The sequence below is a fragment of the Nannospalax galili genome, unplaced genomic scaffold (genome assembly GCF_000622305.1).
Source record: "Nannospalax galili isolate Female #2095 unplaced genomic scaffold, S.galili_v1.0 scaffold371, whole genome shotgun sequence".
NCBI classification, from domain to species: Eukaryota; Metazoa; Chordata; class Mammalia; order Rodentia; family Spalacidae; genus Nannospalax; species Nannospalax galili.
In genome coordinates, this window is record NW_008331606.1 from 6,152,037 (window position 1) to 6,169,740 (window position 17,704).

General features: G+C 37.7%; 1 protein-coding gene across 1 annotated transcript in view; it reads left to right on the plus strand.

Moving 5' to 3' along the window:
- Positions 1 to 12,583, plus strand: part of Hprt1 (hypoxanthine phosphoribosyltransferase 1) — a 40,993-nt gene extending 28,410 nt beyond the window's left edge. Inside the window, exons 5-9 of the mRNA XM_008826759.2 lie at positions 1,340 to 1,357; positions 5,968 to 6,050; positions 10,920 to 10,966; positions 11,139 to 11,215; positions 11,945 to 12,583. Coding sequence (XP_008824981.1) covers positions 1,340 to 1,357; positions 5,968 to 6,050; positions 10,920 to 10,966; positions 11,139 to 11,215; positions 11,945 to 11,992 — 273 coding nt within the window. The 3' untranslated portion in view covers positions 11,993 to 12,583. The remainder of the gene's footprint in view (positions 1 to 1,339; positions 1,358 to 5,967; positions 6,051 to 10,919; positions 10,967 to 11,138; positions 11,216 to 11,944) is intronic.
- The last annotated feature ends 5,121 nt before the right edge of the window (positions 12,584 to 17,704 follow it).

Consider the following 17,704-nt stretch of genomic DNA (forward strand, 5'->3'; position numbering starts at 1 on the left):
GTTTATTTTCTGTGCATGTCCTGAGCTCTACTTTGAAGTAACCGTTTTCCTGCTTATAGAATTGATTGCAGTTGTGAGTTGTTTGTCAGAAGTTTGAGGTAGCCTTGCTTCATTGTGCTCTAAGATTCATATAGGATTGTGAGATACTGCCTTCAATGATAACTTGCTTTGAGACATGGAAATACTGGAAGATTTTTAATACGTAAGCTGTGATTCTCCAAACTCTTATTTGTATGCCTGGACAGTAAAACATTCTTCAAGGATTTACTCCCAATATGTGTATTTGTAAATTATACATGAATTTTGGTAGTCATACATGTTATAAAGTGATTAAAAGTATAGGTTAAACCAAATGAGGTTTAAACAAGTTTGTATCTTCATGAAACCTAGTGGATGTTGTATACTCTGCTTTGGTAACCTCTAGCTAAGAACAATATGAAGGACATTAAAATTCTATTGTTGTGTTGGTGAAATGGCTTAGTGGGTAAAGCACTTGGCTGCCAAGACTGACAACCTGAGTGCGATCCCCAGAATCCACATGGTGGAAGGAGAGAACTAATGTCTGCCAATTGCCCTTTGCTTCCCACAGGCACTGTGGTACACACACACACACACACACACACACACACACACACACACACACACACATAAAAAATCTTTAAGAGAAAAAAAAAAAAAAAAAACACACACACACACACACACACACACACACACACACACAAATAAATAGAAATTAAAAAAAATTCTAGTGTTGTGGTTGTTCAGCAGAGTGCAATGAGAAGTATAGATAGCCTAACATAAATCTTCTGTGGCAGTGAGTACTACCAGTATGTGAAATGCTGCCTCATTCCCAATCTATAGCTACTTCTAACACAGAAAGAACTTTTCTCTACTTTGTGAGCTATAAAATTCTGAGATGTAGAAAGTGGTGTGAGGAGCTTGGCACAGAGAAAACTGTAACCTTAGCATTCAGTAGGGTGAGACAGGACTGCTGCCAGTTTGAGGCCAGCCTGGGCTAGAGTAAAACCCTGTCTCAGAGAAGAGAAGGATGGAGTGGGATAGGGTGGGCTTAGGGTTGATGATGGGAGGAAGTATTGATATTTTGGGGGTAGTCCTAAAATTATGGGTACATCTATATTAGTTGTAGCTTAATGGGAAAATAAATTCTGACTTGTATTCTATGTTATATTAAATGCATGATTTTGTAGGTATTGTACAGATTAAAGGTTTCAGAATATTAGAGTCAGAAGATATGAGACCATATGTTATGTGATTTCACTGATAATAGAAAATACTATCTCATTTGATATACTAATGTTCATTTCTCTTTTTCTTCTAGAATGTCTTGATTGTTGAAGTAAGTTTTACATTTACTTTTAATATACTGTTTATAATTTTCTAACTTAGTATGCACCATACTAAAGGTAAGCCAAGGAAGGAAATCTTCCTGTTTTAATAGTGAACTTGTGTTTTGTAAAGAGTACCCAGAGAAGCCAGGTACAAGGGACATGCCTGAAATCTCAGGATCAGGAAGCTGATGCAGGAGGATTAGGAATCCACCTAGGACAGCATGGGCTGCAATAGACCCTATCTCAAAAAAGAAAGGCTAGGTGATGTATTTTTGCTGGCAATGAAAAAAACAAAAAATATACTTCCTCTGTTTTAAGTTTTGTTTTAAACTAGCTATAACCTTGTGGAGCTCGCTCTCTCTCTCTCTCTCTCTCTCTCTCTCTCTCTCTCTCTCTCTGTGTGTGTGTGTGTGTGTGTGTGTGTGAGAATTTTTGTCTTTGGTAATACGTTAAGAATATTGCAAAAATTCTTATAAAAGAAAGAAAAATTAAAATGTAGTTTGTGCACTATTTTCCATTTGCTATTATGTCCTAAAGTTCCTTGACGTAGTAATAGTCAAATTTATCTAGTGCTCACTTTGCCAGGCACTATTGTGTGATAGAAACAAGCACAGAGAGGTCATGCCCGCTCCCAAGATTACCACACAATCATCTCTGTATGTAGCCCATTGCTTCTCAAAGTGTGAGCCCTAGACCATCCACCATCCATCAGCCAGCAACCCACTAAATCAAAATCTGTGAAGTCCAGCAAGCTATACTTGAACAAATCTTTAGGTGATTTTGATGCATGCTGAGTTTTAGGAACACTTGATATACTCAGAAATCACGTTTCCATTAAGGTCTTCTCTGCCCATTCTTTATAAAAAAATTTCATGTTTCCATGCCCTCAATTTTTCTATCTGTTTCAATACTATTTTTCACTTACCACTGTTTAACCACTTACATGCGCACTTTATTTTTATTTTTTTGTTGATGGTCTACCTTACTGGAACTCTATAAATCTCTAAACCATAGTTTGTGATTATGCTTCCTACCTTGACCATTTTCCTTGATTCTTTTATTTTTAAAAGATTTATTTTTAGTCGTGTGTGTGTGTGTGTGTGTGTATGTGTGTGTTCACATGTGTACACTGTGTACATGAGTGCCCTCAGAGACCAGAGGTTTTGGATCCCCTAGAGCTAGATTCACAGATGGTTGTGAGCCGAGTCACCTGATGTGGGTGCTGAGAATCAAACTGAGGTCCTCTTGAAGAGCAGTATGATCTCTCTTAACCACTGAGCTATCTTTCCAGCTCTTTCTTAGTTCTTCAGTATAAATGTTTTTTAATATATGACCTGAGTATACATTACCAGCCTCATTCTCCAGCATCTTTCATTTTCTCTATACTTTCATATTTACCATGAATTTTCTGCCCCTAGTTGCTCATTCATTTTTGTGATCTCGTTTCCTTTCTGTTTTTTTTAAGATTTCTTTACATTCATTTATTTATTTGTGTGCACATAGTATGTGTCTGAGTGTATGTGCACACGTGTGCAAATATGGATGCCCGTGTACATGTATGGAGGCCAGATGAGGATTATGGATGTTTCCTCTATTGTGCTTCCTTTTTTCCCTTGAGGAAGGGTCTCGCCCTCAACTTGGGACTTGTGTTTTCTCAGCTAGGCTGGATGCTAACAAGATCCAGTAATCCTGTCTCCAGCCTGCGGTTACAAGTGGAGCAGAATACCTGACTTATTACATTACTGTGGAGATCTAGACTCTGATCCTCATGATTGGACAGCTAGTATGCTTAGCCACTGAGCCACCTCTCTAGCCTTTATTTTGTTTTTGAAAACAATCAAATTTTAATTTATTTTGTCAGTGTTGCTGTGGATCAAACCAAGAGCCTTCTGTATGCTAAACAAGTGTTCTACTGAACTATGCCACCAGCCCTTTGAGTTGTTTGTTTTGAGACAGGGTATACCTGGCTACATAGCCCAGGCCAGCCTCTCAACTCCATCTACCTGCCTGCACCTACCTACCAATTGCTGAGATTACAGGCATCTGCTGTCATACTCAGCTTTTTTCCTCCCTCCCTTCCTCCCTCCTACGAGATCTTGCTACATAGCCCCAAATAGTTTTTGTTTTTGTTTTTGTTTTTTTTAAATCATGATCTCACTATGTAACCCCATCTAGCTTGGAACTCACTGTGTAGACCAGGATATCTTGAACTTACGACTTTTCTGCCTCTGCCTTCCAAGTGTTGGGATTACAGTTGAATCCCTCATGTAACCTCTATACCTATGTAACCTAGGCTGGCCTTGAGCTCATAATCCTACTGCCTTAGCTTCTGACATGATGAGATTACGGGTGTACACCACCATTCTTCAGCCTCCCTCCCTCCCTTCCTTTCTTCCTTCCTTGCTTTTTCAAGGTATTTTTCTTTAATTAAAACTCTGTGTGTGTGTGTGTGTGTGTGTGTGTGTGTCTGTCTGTCTGTCTGTCTGTCTATAGTCATATGTGCTATACATATGTGGAAGTCAGAGGGCAACTTTGTGTGTGTAGTCAGTTCTTTCCTTCGACATTTTACATCGAATCCAGGGATCAAACTCAGGTCACCAAGCTTGAATTGCACCTTTACCCATTGAGCCATCTTGCCAGCCCTCTCTTACTTAGTTTTTAAAGTAACAGTTTAAGAACATCTTCATTTCCAAGCAGAAAATTTTCTATTTCTTCCTCCCCCTTCTCCACTTTCTAAGATTTGCCTGTTTTAGATACTTCATATAAATGGTTCATATGATGTGTGCCCTTTGTGTCTGACTTCTTTCACTTACCTCATATCTGTGTTATAAAATGGATCAATATATTTTTAATTTTTTGATTTATTTGTTTTTATGTGTATGAGTGCTATGTCTGCATGTATGTAAGTACATCCATGTTGTGCAGTGCCTGTGGAGGACGTTGGATCACCTGGAACTAGAGTTACGGATGGTTGCTAGCCACCATGTGGGTGCTGTAATTCAAACCCGTATCTTCTGCAAGAACAGCCAGTGCTTTTAACCCCTGAGCCATCTCTCCAGCCCCTGAATCAGTATTTTTTATTTCCTCTTTCTTGTGCCATATGACTTAAATATGGCAGTAATCTTCCTGTTCAATATTCTTCCTGTGACATCCTAGAATTATGTTTTTCCTAAGTCTGCAGCCCTGACGTTTGTCATGGTCCACGCTGCTTTATGGATTTTTGGTTTTGGATTTTGTGTGTAGGCGGTAATGGAGATCAGACCTGGGGCTTTGTGCCTTCTTAGGCAGGTGCTTCACCACTGAGCTATACTCCCAGCCTATGTATTCTACCATTTATGGTTTAATGGCTTGTCTTGAATAATGTCTTACTTCAAATAGCTGAGATATACATAAATATAAAGTCATATATTAAAACTTTGGATGCCTTAAAACAATTTGGATGCCTTTAAAGATAATACAAAATGTGGCTAGAGAGATAGCTCAGAGATGATGAGCACTGGCTGCTCTTGCAGAGGATCTGAGTTTGGTTCTCAGCACCCATGTGGTGACTGGCAACTAATCAGTAACTATTTCTGGGAATCCAACTCTTTTTCTGACCTCTTTGGGCATTGCATGACACGATGTACTTATATAAATGCAAATGAAACATTCATACACATAAAGTAAAAATAAATTTTAAAAATTAAAAAAGGATAATACAGCTGGGCGTGCTGCACGTGCCTTTAATCCCAACATTGAGGAGGCAGAGCCAAGTGGATCTCTGTGAGATTGAGGCCAGCCTGGTCTACATAGTGAGTTCAAAGTGAGCTGTGGCTACAGGGAGACCTTGTCTCAAAAAGACACTCCCCCAAAAAAGATAATACAAAGCAGCATTTTCCAGAGTATCAGAGTCATTGTCTTGAATTTATTTGTTTTAAAAAATACTTTATTACATTTATTTTATGTGTATATTTTTCCTGCATGTATGTAAATGTATTCTATGTGTGCAGGGCCCACAGAGGCCAGAAGAGGATGTAAGATCCCTGGGAACTGGAGTTGGGGACAGTTGTTGGCTTCCAAGTGGGTTCTGGGAATCGAACGTGGGTTCTCTGCAAGAGCAGTCAGTGCTCTTACCCACTGAGTCATCTCTCCAGCCCCAACTGTCTTGAATTTATGAAGAAAAATATAACATACCTTTTATGGAACAAAGCATGGCAGTTTATGCCTGTATCCTAGCTATCAGGAGTCTGAAGCAGGATCTTGAGTTTAAGGCCAGCTTCAGCTACATAGCTAGACCTCCTCTGAATAAAAACACAAACAAAAGACTTGCATAAAGTATACATTGCTTACTTACATATATTTAAATGTACCATTATTGACCTCTTCACACCTGTGAAATCTACTGTGAAATCTAGTACTAGGGACTGACATTCCTGCTCCTTGCTGAGGGTCAGATGTTTTACAGACTCCATGCTCTTCTCTGTGTGTGAATTTTAGTAAGAATTTGTGTACTGAGAACATAATGGCATTATGCCATGGGGAGATACCATAATATTGGAGTTTTGGTATTTTATATTTATATAGAGACTCTGATTTTAAAACTGATTTTTTATTCATCATTTAAATGTCTTTTTTAAAGGATATAATCGACACTGGCAAAACGATGCAAACCTTGCTGTCCTTGGTCAAGCAGTACAACCCCAAAATGGTTAAGGTCGCAAGGTACGTATGATATTTTAAAATAGAATGTTTTCTTGGAGGATTAAGTGATTGCTTCTTTGTAAGGAGAAATGCTTTCAGGTGTCATTTTATCTTCAAAAAGTAATGTAATCTCAAATAAAATTCTGAAAATATCCTTGGTAATTTTATTGTGTGTTAACAAAGCCCTTCGCTATAGTCAACTCCTTGTCTAAGACAGTATCCACAGGGCCTTAGATTTAGGACCACCTCAGACATTAAACTCCCCAGATGCTCAAGTCTCGCATAAAAATGCGAACCTATGCACATTCTTCCATATACTTTAAATCATCCACAGGTTATTTATAATACCGATTACAATGTAAATACCATATAAGCACTTATGCTGTATCATTTAGGGGAAAATAATGTAAATATTTAGTTATAGATGAAATTTTTTAAATATGTGTGTGGCATGGTATATGCATGTGAGTGTGCATACCCATGTATATCATGTGGAGGCCAGAGCAGGACAGGATGTCTTCCTCTATCACTCTCCAACCTATTGCCTTGAGATAGGGTCTCTGAGCCAGGAGCTCAAAATTTTGGCTGTCAAGCTTTCAAGATACATCTGTCTTCAACCCCAGTACTGGGATCCCAGGCACCCACAGCCATGCCCAGCTTTTTACATGGGTCCTGGAGATTTAAACTCAGATCCTCTGTTTGTAGACCCAAGTGCTCATGCCCATGGATTTATCTCTCAGCCCCTAGAATATCTTCATGCACAAGTTTCTAGATATGGAACTTACACAGAGCCAAGTAACAGCTGTTTTTGCAGCATGCTAATTATATCATCTTGCCTTTAGTAGCACAGCAAAAGATCTAGGGCCCCCTGTGAAACTGAGACCAAGAATCCCAAAGGGAAAGCAGGTGGTAACAAGGGGTGAGCCCTCAAGATCTGGACCTCTTGGAATTGAGTGGTGGTTGCTACATCTTGTTTTGTGTCCTTATTGACATTTTACAATGCCTGCTTCACCTCTTAGCTATACTTGGGTGTTTAGCTTTTGCTTTTACAGTTCTCTCCGTAGATAACCCCAGTTACAGTTTAATCCTCCAAGTTATCTCCACCTTACAGATGAGGACACTGAAGCGTAGGGAATTTCCCAAAGACACAGAGCTAATAAGCTACAGAGATGAGACTTGAACCTGGGGAACCTGGCTCAAGTTGATGCCTTTACTGTCTTCAGTTTTTTTGTTAGAAGTAACATTTGAGGGGCTGAAATGATGGCTCCGTGGTTAAGAGCACTGGCTGCCCTTGCGGGAGACCTGGATTCGAATCTCCCAACCCACATGGTGTCTAACAACTATCCATAACTCCAGTTTCAGAGGCTCTGAAGCCCACTTCTGTCCTCCACAGGCATTGTACAACATGGGTGCATTTACATCCATGCAGGCATAACATGCATATACATAAAATAAATTTAAAAAAAAAATTAAAAAGAAGTGACATTTATTGTTGCTGGGTTTTTTGTTTTTTTATACTTTTATATTTTTGTTTTTATTTTTAAGCCTTTGACCAACCTATAAGTTTTTTAATCTGTTTTTTAAAATTTTATGTGTACGTGTATATTGCCTGCATGTAGGTAAGTGCACTTGTGTCGTGCAATTCCCACAGAGGACAGAAGAGTCTGTCGGATCCCCTGGAGTTACAGACAGTTGTTAGCTGCCATGTGGGTGCTGGGATTCGAACCCAGGTCTTCTGCAAGAACAACCAGTGTTCTTAACTGCTGAGCCATCTCTGCAGCCCCCAACCTATAATTTTTGTGTAGAGGTTAACTGCTTTTTCTTTCTTAATATTAAAATTACATTTATTTACTTATTTTGTATGTGTGTGAGGGGGTGCACCTGTACTTATGAACCTCAGAGGGCAGCCTGGGAGGGTTAGTTCTCTCTTTCTACTATGTGGGTCCTAAGGATGAAACTCGCAGCATCCGGCTTGGCAGCAAGTGTCCTTATACACTCAACCATCTCACTGGGCAATTAACTGGTTTTATAAACTGTTTTTGAAGGATCAAAGTTATCTGAGTAGGGTTTTTGACTCTGTATAAGCCTGTGAATCAGGCATATCCGCAGTAGATCCTTATGCCTTTTCTGATAGCTGGTGCAAGTGTACCTCAATGAGTATTTGTGGTTTTGGAGGTCAGACATGCTCAGAGAATACTTAAGTCATTTCTTAGTAATGTAAATGTCCTACACAGATATGTTTTTGTCTCCCTAATCTTTCCCCAACCCAAAGTTTTAATATCACAGAAATCTATTTAAGTCTTGCTTTATGTATACAGAGTTACATGTAAAGCTTCTTTTTATTCGGTGTAGGGTTAAGGATGGCTAAATACATTTTTAACTTAAAATCTTTTTTTATATATTTTTTAAAAAATAATTTATTTCTATTTTATGTGTATGAGTATATTGCCTGCATGTGTGTAAGTGCACCCATATCATGCAATACCACCAGAAGATGGTGTCATATCCCCTGGAACTAAAGTTACAGAAGGTTTTTAACCACCATGTGGGTGCTGGAAATCAAACCTGGGTCTCAGCAGTGCTCTTAACAGCTGAGCCATCTCTCGAATCCCTTAACTTAAAAAATCATAAAACAAACTAGATATGGTGGTATGTGCCTGTAATCCCAGCATTTGGCAGGCTGAGACAGGAGAATCGTGAGTTTGAGATTAACCTGGGCTACATAGCAAGTTCTAGGCCAGCCTGGGTACATAGTGAGATCCTGTCTCAAAAACAGAATAAGGAAAAAATAAACTGAAAATTAAAAAGCTGTTATTTGATAAGAATATAAGATAGTATGGCTACTCTAAAAAACAATAAACTAAATGTCAGGAATGGTTATGCATACTTTTAATCCCAGCACTCTGGAGGCAGAGGCAGGCAGATCTCTTGAGTTCAAGGCCAGCCTGGTCTACTTGAAGCAAGTTTCAGGCCAGTCAGGGATATTGGCAGACCTTGTCTCAAAAAGAAAGAAAGAAACAAAAAAATGACACATGTAATTGCTATAAGCCCCCAGAAATTGTACTATTGAGTACTTAACCCAGAGAATTGAAAAATGCATGTCCATATTGAAATCTATACATGTGGATTGTCAAGTATGGCGATTCACCCCTGTAATCTCAGCACTTGGAAGGTAGAAGCAGGAAGATCACAGCCAAGTTTGAGGCCAGTCTAAGCTACACAGTGAAATGCTGTCTCACATACCTCCCCACTGAAATCTGTACATGAATGTCCATTATAGCATCATTTGCAGTACCCCCAAAACTAAAAGCAATATAATTTGAACAGAACTGCAGTACACTCTACCATCATACTCAGCAATAAACAGGAACCAGCTATTGATAATACAGTGCAAATGAGCCTTAATAGAATTGTGCAATTATTATGACCCTTACTGCATTATCTAAAGCAGGTGTTTTTCTCCATCTTTTAAAACCCCTTGCCTGGACCTTGTTTTGATATACCTAAACTTCCCTAATTTATTTTTCAAGGTTGCATAGTTAAGCCCCCAAATAAAAGCAAACTAATGAAAAGAAACTGATTCTATTCATAACCTTCTTGAAATGACAAAATTACATAGATGAGAACAGATTAGTGGTTGCTAGGGTTGGAGCCTTGTGTGGTGCAAATTAGCTTGATTGTGGTGATGATTTCTTACATCCATGTGCTTGAAATTGCCTAAACTGTACAGAAAGGTGGATATATGGAAAATTGGAGACATCTGTATAAGGTCGATTAATTCACTAATGCCCATGTCTTAGTTGTGATAATCTGCTATCATTGGAAGAAACTGAAGGACATCAGGGACCTCTCTTGCATGGAATTTTTTATTTACATGTTCTACAGCTCCTGTGAAAATAAAAATTTTGAGAGCCATTCACCTTTTGTGTGTCTGTGCGTGCATGTGTGCGTGTGATTCAACCCAGGACCTTGCACATGCAAGACAGCCATTCAAACCATTAACATTCAGTGCTATCTTTGTGTTTACTTATATAATTAAATTACATTTGCAAATTAATAATTCTATAAATATCTGATAACAGCATTGTAATTTTTTTAAAGAATAAAGTGACTCAGAGCTGTTAGGTTTTCAGCAAAAATCAAACAATTGAAAATATAATTCATTTGAGCTGGGTGTGGTGGCTTCCGCCTTTAATCCCAGCACTCAAGCGGATCTCTGTGAGTTTAAGGCCAGCCTGGTCCACTTAGTGAGCTCCAGGCCAGCTGGGGCTACAGGGAGAGCCTGTCTCAAAAACACAAAAAGAAAAGAAAATGAAATTAACTTAAAAATTAACTTAGAGGCTGGAGCAGGTAGCTCAGTGATAGAATATATACTTAGCCTGAGCAAGACCCTGGGTTCAGTTCCCATTGCAAAAAATAAAAAGGAACTTTCAACACAGTAGTTGGCTTTTAGCCTAAAGTTCCTCTTTGTAAGCCAATTATTAAAAGGTGATGAGAGGTCATACCCTTTCCGATTCCTTTACAGCTTAGGGATTGTATTTCAGGGATTCTGGATCTAGAGCCCCTAACTTTTCATTTTTGCTCATGGGTGCTCCCCACTTAAGCATCCTCCTCATTAGCTGCTCTTCAATAGACATGTGGGTAGTTAGGATTCAGCTCTCAGAACCATTTTAATCAGCTTCCAGGTGGAGATCAATCAAGGGCCTTGTCCTTAGTATGAACTCATTGCTGCCCCTTCCTGATGATCCTCATGATTTAGCTCTCCATTTTAGTCTTCCTTTGGATATGGTGAAACTGATTGTGGTATACTAAATGCAGATGACACACTAAGAACATTAATGTTCTCTTTTGTAATGCACTGTTGTCACGTGTAATTTTTGTAATTAACAGCCTGCTGGTGAAAAGGACTTCTCGAAGTGTTGGATATAGGCCAGACTGTAAGTAGATGCCTTTTTGTCAATCATTTATTCATCTTATAACCTGAAAAAAATTGAATGTGAAATGACTTAGAGTTACTTTAGACAGTATTTGCAAAGGAGACACATTTTAAGCATTGGATTGGAAAGTAATGTTTTCTGTATCTAAATGATAAATTGTGATTCTTTTCAGTTGTTGGATTTGAAATTCCAGACAAGTTTGTTGTTGGATATGCCCTTGACTATAATGAGTACTTCAGGGATTTGAATGTAAGTAATGCTGTTTTTTTTTAAATTTTTCTCACACTCATTTTTCAGAAACACATAAAAACTGAGGAAAGGGAAGAATTGTTTTCTCCTTCCAGCACCTTGTAATTTGACCAGACTGATGGTTCCCATTAGTCACATAAAGCTGTAGTCAAGTACAGACGTCCTTAGAACTGGAACTTGGCCAGACAAGGGTGACACTTCTTGCTGGCTCAAATAGTTGAACAGCTTTAATATACAATAAGTCTCATTATTATTTTGGATGATAAATAGGGTCATAAGTAAGAAATCAGTGATTTAGTTTGTCTTGTAATTTATTTCAAATACTGCCTCCCACTCTGGAGGCAGGAGCCCCATGGGTGTGTTTATGAACATGGTCCGGGAATATTTAGGAAGACTACATGAACAACATTATCTAAAGTCGGTTTTTAACTTCATCTTTTAAAACCACTTATTCTGGTCCCTGTTTTGATATACTTTAAATTCCCGACTTCTTATGTTCTTCAAAGTTACCTAGTAAAACAAAAACAAAGCAAACTAATGGAATATACTGCTGCTTTGTTTTCAAAATGTGCTCTCTCCAAGTTACTAGCATAAAGTACAATAATTTACTTGTTTTGTAGGAACCCTGGCAGCATACTAGTGTTCTTATAAGACATGCAAAATACTGTTCTTGCCTTTCGTTTCAGAATATCCTTTTCTAATGTGAATTTCTGGCCTTTTATTTTATAGCATGTTTGTGTCATTAGTGAAACTGGAAAAGCCAAATACAAAGCCTAAGATGAGAGTCCGAATTGAGTCTGCAAAACCGAGGCGTACCATTGATGTTGCCAGTAAAATTATCAAACGTTCTAGATCTGTGGCCATCTGCTTAGTAAAGCTTTATGCATGAACCTTCTAAGAATGTTACGTTTTGTACTTTAGAAATGTCAGTTGCCGCATTCCTGAACTTTTTATTTGCACTATGAGCCTATAGGCAGACTGTCACTTCCCTTTGATGCCATTTAACTTGTGAGTAAAAAAAAAACTTTTAAATTACCACTATTAAATAATAATAATATTGAGATTGTATCTGTAAGAAGCATTTAAAGAGAAGATATATTAGTTTTTTAATTGGTATTTTAATTTTTATATATTCAGGAAAGAACAGATGTAATTGAATATTGTTAATTATTCCACCTTGCATTTAGAACAGTCTGAAGCAGTCAATTTCACATCAATAACAGCATCTAAGAGGTTTTGTTCAGTTGAATAAAGCTATCTTTCAGCAGTGTTGACTGTATAGCCCCACTTGGGTTATTTGAGTGAATCTTTGTCAACAGTTCCTTTTAAAATGCAAATAAATAAATTTCAAAAATGTACCACTCTTGAGTTCTGAAGTGTTAAAATCCTTAAAACTAAAGACTCATCTTTAAAATAGGAGCTGTGCCTGCCTATCATTTCTCACAAATTAACTTAGTACAATTTTCTGTTGGCTATCTTTTCCTTAAGTTTGAGTTGTGAGTTTAATTGTAGTCTTTACCAAACATAGCAAATAGTTATCTGGTGTAGGAGTCACTTTTACAAAATGGATAGAAACTGGACTAATGACTTACTGATTATGTGCTCTTGTGATCTAGGCAACTGACTTTGATCCCTTGGGACCTCAATCTACCCTCTACCCAAAATAGTGAATGAGTGTAGGTATGCTTGAGAATTAGCAAATCAGAGTGCTGAAAGGCAGCACATTCATGTTCATGCCTTCATTGAAAACAATGAAGACTGAAAAGAATACTTGACATTGTGTGCATGCGATGTTTTAGGCCCAGAGATGAAAGGGCAAGATCATCTGGTAAGGGTGGATCCAAGCTTGATGCTGGAGAAATGGTTTTGAATAAAATTACGGGTGAGGCCTGACTCAGCAGCACAGTTCCAGGAGACATCTGGAGGAATGGGTGCCCTCTGTGTTCAGGCCCACTCTTAAAAATAGCCAGGCTGTTTATTCAGATGTTAATGGTAATGAGTTATAACACTACTTTGTGGTATCCTGTGTGAGGAAGAGACTTTATTCCAAACTCAGGTCAACAGCTAGAGAAGTCCTGAGGAAAAAGGGAAAAATGGAACATCTTAATCATACGTTGTCATAGTTGTAAGTTGTATGACAAGGAGCACAAGGCTTTCCTTGACAGCTTGTGCCATGGATAGGCTCCTGGGAAAGTCCCAGGGAAAAGGGAATTGTATCTTCTAAGTCATGCATGAGGGTCAGTGATATGACAGCAAGCACAAGGCTTTCTTGTAGCTTGCACTGGTGTGCTTTAATAATTATTTATTCACTTTTAAAAAAATCTCATTTACTGGGACTGGAGAGATGGCAAGGCAGTTAAGAGCACTGACTGCTCTTGCAGAGGACCCAGGTTTGAATCCCAGCACCCACATGGTGGCCAAGAACCATCCTTAACTCCAGTTCCAGGGGAATCCAAAGCCCTATTCTGACCTCTGTGGCATTGCACGACACAGGTGCACCCACATACATGCAGGCAATGTACTCATATGCATGAAATAAAAATAATAAATATTTTTTTAAAAATCTCATTTACCAGGCTGGCACTGAAACAAACTTTTGCTTTTTTTCATCTTTCTGTTTTCACTATGGAGATGCTTATCTCCAAAGTCTTTTAAAAGCATATGCTTGGCAATTAATAAATTTACTTAGGGGAATTGGAACTAAAGCATCATCAAAGCAAATTTGTGAACCTTTAAATGTTCAGAAATATTTTTCCTGGTATCCCAACCATGTAACACTTAATTCAAAGTCTTGGGAAAAAACTGATGACCAATTAAGCTACTGCTTAGAAACAAACAGTTCAGTTGAAGCATTTAACTTCTTGGAACCAAATTAAAGTAGATATGCAGCCTTATCAGGAGAAAAAAAAGGTGTGCTTCCAAAGAATTACCGCTAATAGGACCTCATGGACTTCCTCCACCTAATTCTCTTGCCTTCCATGGAACTGTCTTCTCTGGGGCAAAAGACAATGGAAAAAACTAATTTAGTTAAGTATTGTACCTTGTTTGGCAGTTACTAGGTTGAAAATGTTAGTGTTTTCTGCCCTGCATCTCCAAGCTCGTCTCTGAGATTAAAAACCCTTTCACTCTCTTTTTTTTTGTGTTTTTGTACCAATGTGCTGCTTTTGAATTCATTTTCCAGTCAAAATGACATGGGTAGGTTAAAAAGAGCAGGCATTCTCATAATTTTTTTTCCAAATTCTTTTGAATGTTACTGTTTTCTGTGTGCCTAGTTCTCTAAATTATGAGTATTTAACCCAAGATTGCATGTGGTAAATTATAATGTGGTTTTTCTAATGCAGACAGCCAGACTGATAGCACTCTTTAAAATAATTCACTCTGCATGCTATCATGTTTGCCTACAAATTATATTTTTATAAAAGGTCCAATGAGGGGCTGGAGAGATGACTCAGTGATTAAAAGCACTGGCTACTTTTGTAGAGGATCTGGGTTTGGTTTCCAGGACCCACATGGCAGCTAACAACCATCCATAATTCCAGTTCCAGGGGATCCAACACCCTCTTCTGACCTCCGAGGGCATTGCACAGTACAGGTACACCTATGTAGATGCAAGCAATACACTGATACACAAAAGAAAATTTTTAAAAAGGATCAAAGGAAACATTTAAGGGGATTTCAGTGATTTAACTTACAAAGAAGTCAAGACTGTCCTCAACTTATAATCATTAGAAGTTGGCTAATATTTACTTCTAAAGATTTATGAATAGCGGGTCCTGTACAGACAGGATCAGTTTAGGCAAAAATTAATTTAAATGAAAATTCGTTAAGGTCCTAGTGTATTAACGAGTCACATTAGAGGGCTGGAGAAATGACTCAGCAGTTAAAAGCACTGGCTACTCTTGTAGAGGACCTGGGTTCGATTCCCAGCACCTACATGCCAGCTAACAACTGTCTAGTTCCAGGGGATCCGGCTCCCACCTCTTACTTCTGGAGGGCATTGCATGACAGGATTGTACCTACCTACATGCAAGCAATACACTCATACACATAAAAATAAAAATAATAAAATACTTAAAAAATGGTCACATTAGTGAGAGCAACTACTCCGCGTAGGCTTTACTTTCTTTATGGTTGCTAGTAAAGAGGGATGAGATATGGGAAAATTCAGGTCTTGTTGGTGAGATAAATGGCTAAATCTGACAAGACCCCTCTCATGGTTGCTCATGAGGGAAAAATAAAGCCCTAAAAGAGCAAAACAAGAAAGAATTATTCCCTGACAAAGATTCTATGGTGAAATCAACTTAAGGGATCTCTATTTGCTTAAGACTACAGAAGGGGAACCACCCTTAAGCTTGCTACTCCCTAAAATTTGTAAGGCCAGCCACCTCTCTCCTTTAGCTCTCCTTTAGCTACAGTAAAATTTAAAAATCCCCACCAACTAATGGGAGTGACCCTTAAGCTTGTCTCACCCTAAAAATAGTAAGAGGTAAGCCATCTCACGGCTTAGCCCTAAGATAATAGAGAATTTATTACTTTAGATGTAATATAAATGTAAAAATCCTTACAAACACAGGGGAACCCACTTTAAAATTTTGGTTTAATCTTACATAATTCAGATTGGACTATAAAATAGTTTTGTTTGCTCAGGTATCTAATTGTTTTGAAAGATTTACAAGCTTTATCAAAAAACTTTATGTACAACTAGCCACAGATGAAATTTGACTAAATGTTTATTTAACTATTTTGGATATATTTTCATTAATCTTTTTATTAAGCCCCATAAGTAACAGTTGTTTGTTCCTAGAAAGAACATTAAAATTTTTTAGACAATTTTAGATATTATCAATTGACTTTAACCTTCCTTCGGAATTCCCAATTCGGCCCTTTCAGACTCATTTTTGCTTCTTATAAAGAACACACTAATTTAAATTTTCCCTGTCACATTATGGCACCTCTCTAGCTCTTCTTTTATTACAGCAATTATAGCTAGAAGCTGAATTTCAAACAAAAACAACTTTCTCATATATGATTACAATTACACATTTGTTTTTAAAACTTTTTCCCTTCCAACAATGTCTGGACAATTAACTCTCTTTTTGAAGAATTTTAGAGTAGTTATTTCTACCCAATACACCCTAATGAAAAATAGTTTCACCCCAGATTAACAAGGAATTAATCACTCTTATTCAACAGGACTGAACCAAATTTATCCAATTTACTAGACAAGACCTATATTTCTCAAGATAATTTGAACTTTCTTTTCAGACCATAGAAAAATGGCAGATAACTTGCTGGTTTTTTAAGACAAGTTTCTTTCACTTCCATGTGGAATTTCATTACTTCCTAAACAAATATTTTCATCCATAAATATATATCCCATTCTTAATACACTAACCATTTTTTTCAGGCAGAGACAATAAATCAAGCAAATGAACCATTATGTAGTGCTGGAATATGGCACTCTTTAAACACCAGTGAGGAGAACTTTTAGCTGCCATTTCTGCTTTCAAACAATTCCCTTATTAACTTCTCAGTTTCCTAACCTACTCAAACTATATGGGTCAAGCCATTCTACTATTTTGAGTAACCTTGGCTTATTCCTCAATCCTTTTTAGTTATCAATATGTACCTCTAGTTAAAGCCCCCTTTGTAGATGTACTCATCCTGTTTTCATTTCAAAGCACTTGATCCCATACTTGACCTCCCCAGAAGGAAATCATACTATCTAGTTATCTTCTCAATCACCATAAGTACAAACTCAACAAATCCTGCCTTGACTCAGTTAAATCCCCAATCTTCATCCTAATGAACTTTGGCAAGTGAAATTAACTTATATAAATTCCTTTAGTATTAAATTGGCTCATATAGATGTTAATACTTTTTAAAAATATCTTTATTATTTTTATTTTATGTATGTGCATATATTGCCTGCATGTAGGTAAGTGCACCCATGTCATGCAATGCCCGTGGAAGACAGAAGAGGCTGTCAGATCCCCTGGAACTGGAGTTACAGACAGTTGTTAGCTGCCATGTTGGTGCTGGGATTTGAACCTGGGTCTTCTGCAAGAACAGCTAGTGTTCTTAACTGCTGAGCCATCTCTCCAGCCCCCTATATGTTAATACTTTTTAAGCATTTATTAGCTGGTTTCTCTGTAATGGGGTCACATTAAAAGTTATACATACAGTTGTCATACTTATGTTTCTGAAACTTACCTCTTTTTTCCAATTTTGGGAAGTTCATGTCTCATGATATCCCATATATTACCCCAAGTACAAGCAAAAATTTCATACATAAACAAAAAAGGGAAAATTAAGGATTAATTGCTCAGGAACAAATCATACTTAATTGTTTTATGAACAACTTATACTTTAATTTTTAAAATTGTTCCCCTTAGTTTTTACTCCTAGCATCTGCTGGAAAAGCATCTTAAAAATAAGATTTATCTGCCAGGCGTGGTGGCACATGCCTTTAATCCCAGCAATCAGGAG